This window comes from Vicia villosa, linkage group LG2 (genome assembly GCF_029867415.1).
Source record: "Vicia villosa cultivar HV-30 ecotype Madison, WI linkage group LG2, Vvil1.0, whole genome shotgun sequence".
Classification (NCBI taxonomy): Eukaryota; Viridiplantae; Streptophyta; class Magnoliopsida; order Fabales; family Fabaceae; genus Vicia; species Vicia villosa.
The window spans coordinates 99,703,945-99,713,855 of NC_081181.1; the positions used below are offsets into that span (position 1 = coordinate 99,703,945).

General features: G+C 32.7%; 2 protein-coding genes across 2 annotated transcripts; one reads left to right on the forward strand and one right to left on the reverse strand.

Moving 5' to 3' along the window:
- Positions 1-309: 309 nt before the first annotated feature.
- Positions 310-4,649, forward strand: LOC131646511 (isopentenyl phosphate kinase-like). The gene is made up of 12 exons (XM_058916535.1): positions 310-487; positions 1,456-1,680; positions 2,788-2,885; positions 3,043-3,085; positions 3,190-3,251; positions 3,372-3,428; positions 3,520-3,555; positions 3,634-3,711; positions 3,833-3,899; positions 3,979-4,032; positions 4,122-4,225; positions 4,311-4,649. The coding sequence occupies exons 1-12, from the start codon at positions 406-408 to the stop codon at positions 4,404-4,406; spliced, it is 1,002 nt and encodes a 333-aa protein (XP_058772518.1). The 5' UTR covers positions 310-405; the 3' UTR covers positions 4,407-4,649.
- Positions 4,650-7,119: 2,470 nt separating this feature from the next.
- Positions 7,120-9,149, reverse strand: LOC131651693 (eukaryotic translation initiation factor 5A-5-like). The gene is made up of 5 exons (XM_058921372.1): positions 8,970-9,149; positions 8,709-8,831; positions 8,559-8,615; positions 7,603-7,677; positions 7,120-7,489 (listed from the first exon to the last, which is right to left on the reverse strand). The coding sequence occupies exons 1-5, from the start codon at positions 9,090-9,092 to the stop codon at positions 7,388-7,390; spliced, it is 480 nt and encodes a 159-aa protein (XP_058777355.1). The 5' UTR covers positions 9,093-9,149; the 3' UTR covers positions 7,120-7,387.
- Positions 9,150-9,911: the final 762 nt, after the last annotated feature.

The window sequence follows — 9,911 nt, forward strand, 5'->3', positions numbered from 1 at the left end:
GAAAATTGTCTTGCACACTCTTAAAGACGGCCTCATATTAGTATTAAAATTCATTAGATTGTGCATAACAGTGAGTGAGAAAGATAGAGTAATCTAACTCTTATGATGATGATTACCTTCTTGGATGCATTGCATACAATCTTAATAGATTATTCTCTAGATCATAATTAATCTTAAATGTACTATAAAATAAAAATTTTACTTCACCTTTAATAAAGAAAAGGATTGCACTATGTACACGGGGTGCACGCTAGTAACTTTTATAAGAATAATCTATTATATAAAGGCGCACTTGTCTATTACAGACAAGTTTAAACTACAACCATTGTCCATGTCATAAGCAACGATTTCAGTGTTGATCTCACTCTCATTCTTCCTTTGACTCTTCACTTTTCTAACTCGTAAATGGCGCATAACAGTAATCAGAATCAAACACAAACTTCTCATTCTCCCTTCACTCAACCTATCCGCTGTATTGTAAAATTAGGTATCACTCTCTCTTTCTCTCTGCTTTTGCTTCATTTCTTTACCATGTTGATTGTCTATAGCATCTCAAATTAAGCATTTTTTTAGTGTATAAGCATCTAGGTTGTCTTGTGTTTCTGCTTTTTTTTAATGATTAAATGACCCATAAAACTGTTCTCTATTATTTCAATGAAATCCATTATTCTTGGAATGTTTAGTGTATATTTGGTTTCAAGGTTGGAGTACTAATTGTTTTTAGACATGATGAATTGATTATGACATGTTTGATTGATTGCTCTGAGTATAATTGATTATGTTTTTCACAAATGTTTTTTAGAACTGATTCTACTTAAGCTTTAAGTATGGTTTCTAGCTTTTGAGCCTAAATATTTATGGTCCAACACACTTGCAATAATTTATCTAAACATAAATCACTTTAGGTTCAACTCACTTTAGCCAGAATCAATTTTGCATATACTCATAATCATTTTTTTTCCACTGCAGAACTAAACATACTAAACTTTATGCAAAATTAAGTTGACTAATAAATTTCAATGTAAAAATCGCGTTTAAATTCAAAAGTTACAAATTCTAACTTCAAATAAAATCAACTCTAGAGGCAGAATCAATTATTCTTTAGAAGAATCAAACACTTCAAAATCATTCTAAAATCAGTTCTACACCACTAGAATTACTTTTGGCTCTTTCAAAAGATAAAACAAAAACTGTTGCATGTAGATAAAACAAAAGTTAAAACACACATGAATGATACATGTGTCTGTATCGTGCTGGTGTCTACGAGTGGCAAAACAGACTCGATCCGCCGGGCATGTCCTTAGTGACAGTAAAATTCTTTTGAAGTGTCGGTGCTATACTGTGTTTAGCTATGAGGACTTAGGCACAGCCATCAATTTGAAGTGTCGGTGCTATACTGTGTTTAGCTATGAGGACTTTTTTTACTTAGTGACAGTAAAATTCTTTTGTGTTCAGGAGGTGCTGCAATAACTTGCAAAAATGAGCTAGAGAAGATAAATGAGGAAATTCTTCACAAAGTTTCAGAACAGCTTAGGCAAGCCATGATTGCTACTTCTGAGAAGCCTCCGGGGATGGATTGGAGCAAGAAACCTGGTGAATCTGAAATCTGTTGTAAACCAGAAGATTTTGGAGATGATTATGTCTCCGAATGTAGCCGTTTCATTGTTGTTCATGGAGCAGGTTCCTCGAATTTTTCCCTCTGAGTTAAACATTTTGGTTCAATTAATGATGATATTAGATGAATTGTATGTATGCTTATATTGGTATATCTCTCTGAAGCATGAGTACTTTTAAAATGATGATTAAGTACCGGTACTAGGTACACGTACCGTACTCGTGGTACTTCGTTTTTTTTCATTATTCAATTTTGAGTGAAATTTGTGGTTTTCTCAAATATCAATATAATATAGTTATGTTTTAGTTTTTTCATCCTAACAATTTAGTTTCCTATTCGTACATTTTATAGAAAACTCTTACTTTTTTATCAACGTACCCGTACCTTGATTTTTTATTTTAAAATGCCGTATCCCGTACCGGTACCCGCACCGGGTACCGTACCCGTACCTATTAATCATCATAGGTATATCTTGAAGAGATAGGAATTAACCCATTGTGGTATAAGGGAATTCTAGGTAAAAATTTTAAGTGTTTAATAAGCACTTATCATAGAGTTTGTGAATGAATGGTTGTTACAATTGAATGTAAAATAGCCATTAAGTCATTAACTCTTTATAAGTTGTTTTTGTAAGCTATACATGAAAGTTTATGAAAATATGTTGAAAACAGCTTATGGACAGGACATATCATAAGCTAATTTTATACGTTCTTTCAAATACTATATAAGTGTTGATGTCATAAGATAAGTTCAATAAACACTTCCATATGCTCCCTTAATTCTTCAATGATAATCTATTACATCAGTTTTGTCCTTGTCTATATCTATAAGTTGTTTGCAGCTTATGGAAACAGCATATGACATGTTTATATGTTGCTTGCAGCTTATTTTCATAAGTTCTTCTGGATAGCTAATAAAAATAGCTTATACCTTAATATGAAAACAGTTTGACTTTATTTTATCTTTTGCTGTAGAAATGATTATGTTATAAGTGCTTAATTTAGTTGTTTATTAAAACAAGACTTTAAGAAGTTTTGCACTAGAAGTGCTTTATTTACAATTTTAATTGTGATTTGACAACCTTGCTTCACATTATATGTAATGTTTAAAAACTGGATATTAATTCTTAATGATAAGCAATTAGTTCATATTAGTATCTATGGTGCTCTCAGGTTCTTTTGGGCATTTCCAAGCTAGCAAGTCTGGTGTTCACAAGGGAAACCTGGATAAACCTCTTGTCAAAGGCGGCTTTGTTGCTACACGAATCTCTGTAAGTAATCATTGCCAATTTTTTAAGATCTTTTAACAGTTGTATATTCGGAATTTTTAAAGGCGAGTTTTACACTTTGACTGTTATATAAGTGCATCTTCCACCTATGAGCTAAGTGTGATACCATGCTTAGCATTCCATTTAATTTTAATTTCAGGTAACCACTCTCAATCTTGAAATCGTTAGAGCACTAGCCAGAGGTAGCGTCGTAACTATTGCAATCTATAGTTTCACCCTTTTTTTGGCTTCAAACTCTTTACAAAGTATAGAAATTCATTATTCTAAATTTTTTTTCTCTTTGCAGAGGGCATTCCTTCAGTCGGAATGTCACCTTTCTCGTGTGGATGGATCACTGGTGAAAGACATGTAAGTAAACTCTCAACTGAATATATGCTGGATCATATTCATTAAAAATGGATTATAGTTTTGTGTTGCTTTCCTATTCAGATAAAGTTAATAGTCTAAGTTCATATTCAACTTGTGCAGATATCTTCAGCCGATTTATCTCCCGTGGCTAGGGCTATTGATTCTGGTTTTACACCTGTAAGATTTAATTCTTCAGTTTATAAAACTTCGGAATTTTTTAGTAATTTTTTACCACTCTTGTGACCTTTCCTTGTTACAATTTTTCTAGGTTCTGCATGGAGATGCAGTGCTTGATGAGATCCAGGTAGAGACTCGGTCTATTAAGTTTTATCGTTCATTAATAACAAAATTCGTCGTTTTTGCATTAACTTTTACATTTCAGGGATGCACTATTTTGAGTGGAGATGTTATCATAAGTCATCTTGCAGCATACTCAAAGCCTAAATATGTTGTTTTCTTGGTATCCTCCATATGTCATGCATATCCATTTTTATTCTTGAATTGCGACATGCTATACCACTTACATATCTCAAATATTAGAAATTGTTACATGAATGTTTTCCATTAATCATGAATGAAAGACAGATGTATATGGAGTATATGATCGGCCACCATCAGAACCTGATGCGATACTCTTAAAGGAGATTGGTGAGCCATTGTTGTAAGATTTACTTTTCATATGACCTATTTTAGTTTCTTCATATCGCAAGTTTTTCAATAATGACAGCTGTTGCTGAAGATGGAAGCTGGTCAGTCATAAAACCAAAGTTGCAGAACTCAAGTAAGCAGACTTAAACATTTTGTTTATTAAGTGATGAACATTACATGCATGTGATTAAATTTTTCTGTTTATGTGATTTTTATTTACAGTTGAGCTAACTGTTGCTGCCCATGATACAACTGGTGGGATGAAAACAAAGATCTCAGAAGCTGCAATGATAGCAAAACTTGGAATTGATGTTTACATTGTAAAAGTAATTTTCTGTTTGTTATGTTTCACATGCTTGTTTTAGTTATATCTTATAGCTTCTAATTAATAAAACATGAAATGTATTTTAGGCAGCAACAAGCCATTCATTAAAGGCCTTAAATGGAGATCTAAGAAACAGCATCCCTGATGACTGGCTTGGAACCATCGTTCGATCATCAAGATAGCCATAATCAAATCAGAAATCTTCTGCACACGTCGATATCATCAAGAGGAAGTAATGAATTCAGACCAAAAAATATGAGAGTTAAAGGATGATCATTTGAGCGGTGATGTTCTGCATATAATGAAGATTGACAATTAAATGAGCAACTACTGATGATCATTTCACATTTCTATTTTAGCTGAACTAATTACCCAAACACAGACTCAAACTTGATGCGCAGTTGCATGTTTTATTTATAAGCTTATTCTGAGTGTTTGTTATTTTGGCAACTTTTTGATTTATAGTTCTTCCATGCGATAATTTTTCTTAAGATATCATAAAGGAGAGAGTTACAATTTTTCTCGCTTTGATGAAGTGCAATGGTAACAAGTAAAAGACCATCTGCAACCAGCAAAAGCTAGACTATCACTTTAACATGCCTAAACTTTTCAAGGAAGTTTATTTTAGTGAAAATGACATAAAATTTATGGTGCTTAATAGTACAGACTTCTGCCTCAAAATATAAATATGAGTGTAATGCAAAAATTTAAAAAGTTGATTGTGTTGAATAACTTTTTGATGATTGATATTATTTTATATATATTATCCTTTGTGAGAGAGAATTAGTTAATGTTTTTATAGTTTAATTTGTTAAGAAAAGAGGTGAATTATGTTTTGGAGATTTTTTTCAAAGAATATACTAGTGTCTAGAGAAATTTTATAAAAAAACAGAGAAAAAAAATGGGAAAGAATTAAATATGTTCCTATTTAAGATGTGTATGTATAACGGGGTGTCGACTATTGTGCATATTTAGAGTGGAGAGACATACTATAACAGAATAGGTTAGCATTAACCCTAAGTCTCTACCTTTTTATCTTAATTTTAGAAATACTCATGGAATACATCCAAAAGCTATTATCGAAATGCATGTTCTTTTGTAAATGTTATAGTCTTACTTAGAGAGTCGGAGGAGCATTTAAATAAGAGATTGAAGACTCGGAGCCAAGTTTTAGAAACTCATTAGCATAAGTAAGGCGGAGTATATAAAATGTAAGTTCAACAAAAGAATAAGAAGTGTTTCTAACTTAGAGGTGAAAGTTGGAGATAATATCATTCCTTAAGTCAAAGTTTAAATATCTTAGCTTCATAATACAAAATGATGGAGAAATAGAAGAGGGTGTAAACCATCGAATTCAAGTTGGATGACTAAAATGGAGGGTTTCAAGGGTTTTATGTGACGAAAAGGTGTCGTTCAAACTAAAGGGGAAATTTTATCGAACTACAATAAGGTTGTGATATTGTACAGGATAGAAAGTTGGGACGAGAATAAAGTGTAGGCGAGATGATGATGTTGCATTGAATGTGTGGTAAGACTAGACAGGATAGGATTAAAAATGAAAAATATTAGTGTGTTAGGGTAGCACCTATAGTAGAGAAGATGGTGGAATATAGACTTAAGTGATTTTAACATGTAGGCTGTAGAGAAAAAACTATAGGTTTTGTGGTAAGAAGTGTATATCAGATGGAGATAAATCAAACAGCGAGAAGAAGAGAAAAGGAAGACTTAGAAAGACTATAAAAAAATTATTAAAAAATCTTGATATTAATAATTTGGTTAAAAGCATGATTATTAATAGAATATGTTAAGAAATGTGGTTAGGCCTAACTCATCCCTACAAAACCGGCTTGTAGGGTGAGGATTGCCCCCACTTATAAGGACATGTTCAGGCCATATATTGTCCGATGTGGGACTCTTAACACACCCTCTCACGCCCAGGACTAAACAACTGGAGCGTGGAAATAAATGGTGGGTGGCCCGATAGCAAAAATCATAGAAGGTGGCCCACCGGATCTTAAACGAGGCTCTTGATACCATGTTAAGAAGTGTGGTTAGGCCTAACTCAACCCTACAAAACCGACTTGTAGGGTGAGGATTGCCCCCACTTATAAGGACATGTTCAGATCATATATTATCCGATGTGGAACTCTTAACAGAATACTATAGAAAACTTGACTCATGTAACTTACCCTACTTAGGATAAGGCTAGTTGTAGCATCATACCAACAAAATGTAATATAATTATAAGTATATTGATAAGAAAGGGTAATATATTTTGGATATGGTGAGTTATTAAAGATTTTAGCAATAACTTCAGAACCAGGGTTCAAATCTGGTGGAGAACTTTTGTTATGCTATTTTCATACTTTCACAAGTATTTTAGTTGAGCTCACATGAAAAAATTATAATTTTTACAAAAAAGCATTTGAAACAAGGTCTCCTATTCTAAAGTAGGTCATTAAATTTTAATATTTTGATTAGTAGTATAATAGTAAAATTTCAACTTCTTAAAAGATGAATATGTAAGATGCCGCGAGTTCAAATTCAAGCTCCTCCAATTGAATATCGCAACATAGCTACCAACGGTGCCCGCCTAACGGAATTGTACATCGTTAGTTTATATTGAACATAGAGGCCTAATTCCTTGTGGAAAAAATGATTTTGTTTAGAGGCCCCGAGCGAGAGATTGACCATCTTATGTTTGGGTCAACGCAATCGGCTGCTCAATAACACCGACCGGAGAAGATCTAAATTCTATTGATACTAAACATTTAAGATAATAGAAAAATGCAGAAAGAAAATGAGCACAGAATATAGGGATCAGTGTGTTCTTTTCCCATAACAAAACATAAAATTCAGTTGCAACTAAGAAATAAATCAAATTGAAGAGAACTATAGTAGAAAAGTTAGAGGGTCTTATAGATAAGCACATAAATAAGTGTTACATAGTAGTAGCCAATGTAACTTCTTCACAGCATAAAACAGTCTTGGTGGTTCTAGCATTGATCTCAGACCACAAAAAATAAGTGGTCAAAGACTCAATAAACTCAACCATTACCATATCTTGTAAGAATTGCACAAACATAGATTAATCTCTTTACACAGCAAACACACAGAAATATTAAATATAGCATCTCAATTCCAAGCGGCATTCATGGATTTATTACTTAGGGCCAACGTCCTTAAGGCCGCAAATCTGCTCCTCACCCATGGCCGACATGACAGACACAATCAGATCTTTACCTTCGTTGAATCCATCCTTGATCTGCATCACAGAATTTGAAATCAGTACAACAAAGTAGTAAATATCTCTGATTAATCTCAAGCAACTATTCAACACAACATGTAAAAGCAGTCCAGATTATCAAACAAACTTACCTGCGAAAGCAGACTATCATCGGTCGGAAGCTTAAGGTCATCCTTAGTACCACCGCTCTCAGTCAGCAGACTCACCTACACATTCAAAGAAAAACATCTTTGGTTCAAGAGACAGTGTCACAAACAAATTATCCACCAATTTATTAACTAATTGACCATTTAAAAAACATTAACTATAAATTCATTAACTTTTAATGTAAACTACTTTAACATTGTTTATCAAAAGTTATCTCAGGAAAGTACTACTTTAACCATTGTTTAATCAAATGCTTATAGCATAAAAGTTTAGATCATATAATTAGTGCTTGAATAAACTATTTCTATGACAAATAAAATAAAGTCAACTTTCATAAGCTATTTTGAGCAAGCCTGTCTTAAGTTTTCGAAGACCCAGTATGGCAGTATAGGTTAACTATGGTTTAGTTGTCACAAAATAAATTGGGACCCTATTTTGCTATGGTTTAACCGTGAAACATATTTATGAGACCTTTTTTAATTATGGTTTAATCGTGTCAAATTTTAACTCCTGAAAGGCAACTCGTCTTGCACCTTCTCAAAGAGGGTTCTGATCTTGAGTAGCTTATAAAAATAAGTTAAAAACAACTTGTGGACATGTTAAAAGTTGTGTCCATAGACTCTTTTAAACAGTCTCACAAGTGATTATATCACAACACGACCGCAGAGAGGCGAACTACTACACAGAATCCAAAATTTATCGCGATTAAACCTTTGCTAAATGGTTACATAAAATGTTTGTAACATTTAAACGGTAGTTAAATAGGGCCTATTTGCTTAGTCATGGTTAAACTGCAACTAATCTACATATGATCTCCAAAAACTTGAGACGGCTCTGATCACTAGATAAGATCAGATAGGTTAATCCAAAGAGAGCTTTAGATCATAAACCTACTTCAAGACAATAAACAAGAAGGAACAAGGTTTGTGTGAAATCTTACAAATCCATCCTCAGAGATATCAATGAGCTGGTAATCGGTACGATTAACATGAGGAACCTGATGTAACCATAAACAAACACATCAACCCTAGTCAATTAATCAATCAATTAAAGACTAGATGAAAATTCAAATCCAAAATCAAAATCATACATCACAGTTATGAGAAGAAGGAACAATATCCTCAAGCTTTTTCCCAGTGAAGATATCAATAGCAACAAAGTGACACTTAGCATGTCCATGCTTCCCAGTTTTTGAAGTTGAAACTTCAACTACCTGTCACCAACAAAACAAAACAAAAACCATAAAACAAAACTCATAATATAACCTAATAGGGTTTGATTCATCATATCAATTATTAGAAAAGTCAACACTAAAATTGATCAAAATTGAAGGAAAGAAAGATTAAAGAACCTTGCAGGGTCTGTTTTTGATAACAATGTGACCATTTTTGCGAATGGTTCCAGCTTGTTGTGGATATGTCTTGGATGCACCAGCATCAGCTTTGGACTCGAAGTGGTGTTCCTCGTCTGACATGATTGTTTCACACTTGTTGTTCTTCACACGCCAATGCTTTTGGGTTCGCGTTTTCTTTTATACACATATATTTATAGTGTAACAAAAACTATTCTCGCTATATTTTAGTGATAATTAATTATTCTCGCTATTTTTTTGGTGATAATTATTCAATCTCACATCCAATCCAATCATGTTTATCTTTTTAATTTAGTTTTAAATTTTTTATTTTTAATATTTTGTTATTTTTGTTGCCCAATCTACGCGAGGTGCCGGTTGGTATGTTCAAATTTTAATCAATGATCAAATTATTTAAAATTTAAAAAATATGGAGAAAGAAGAAATTGTTATTTATTCAATTTATAATAATCTAAGACTTTAATGATTGGAATTGGACCATAAGGCCTATGAATTATATTGTATACCAATTAAAGTGCTAAAATGAATACAATAATGCTATTTGTACACCAAAGTGTACACCTACACCGTATGTACGGACGACACTGTTCATGTACGGACGGTACTATTCACCGTCCGTACATGAACAGTGCAATATTATATTAATTTTTTTTTACATTTTTTTTAAAATCTTATTTTTTTAAAATTTTTTTTTATGTTTTTTTAAAACATATTTGACAATACCTGCTGATTTATTTCCGGATTTACCTACGGATTTGATAATACCTGCGGATTTTACTTGCGGATTTATCTACGAATTTGACAATACCTGCGAATTTATTTGCAGATTTACCTACGAATTTGACAATATCTGCGGATTTACTTGCGAATTTAGGTAAATCCGCAGATAATTTTAAATGCAGGTAAATCCGGAAGTAAATC

Coding starts and splice junctions, on each gene's coding strand:
- LOC131646511 (XM_058916535.1), top strand. CDS start 406: ATGGCGCATAACAGTAATCAGAATCAAACACAAACTTCTCATTCTCCC. Junction 3,086..3,189: donor CGTTAGAGCACTAGCCAGAG/GTAGCGTCGTAA, acceptor TTCTCTTTGCAG/AGGGCATTCCTTCAGTCGGA. Junction 3,252..3,371: donor GGATCACTGGTGAAAGACAT/GTAAGTAAACTC, acceptor CAACTTGTGCAG/ATATCTTCAGCCGATTTATC.
- LOC131651693 (XM_058921372.1), bottom strand. CDS start 9,092: ATGTCAGACGAGGAACACCACTTCGAGTCCAAAGCTGATGCTGGTGCA. Junction 8,616..8,708: donor CTTCTTCTCATAACTGTGAT/GTATGATTTTGA, acceptor TGGTTACATCAG/GTTCCTCATGTTAATCGTAC. Junction 7,678..8,558: donor ATATCTCTGAGGATGGATTT/GTAAGATTTCAC, acceptor TTGAATGTGTAG/GTGAGTCTGCTGACTGAGAG.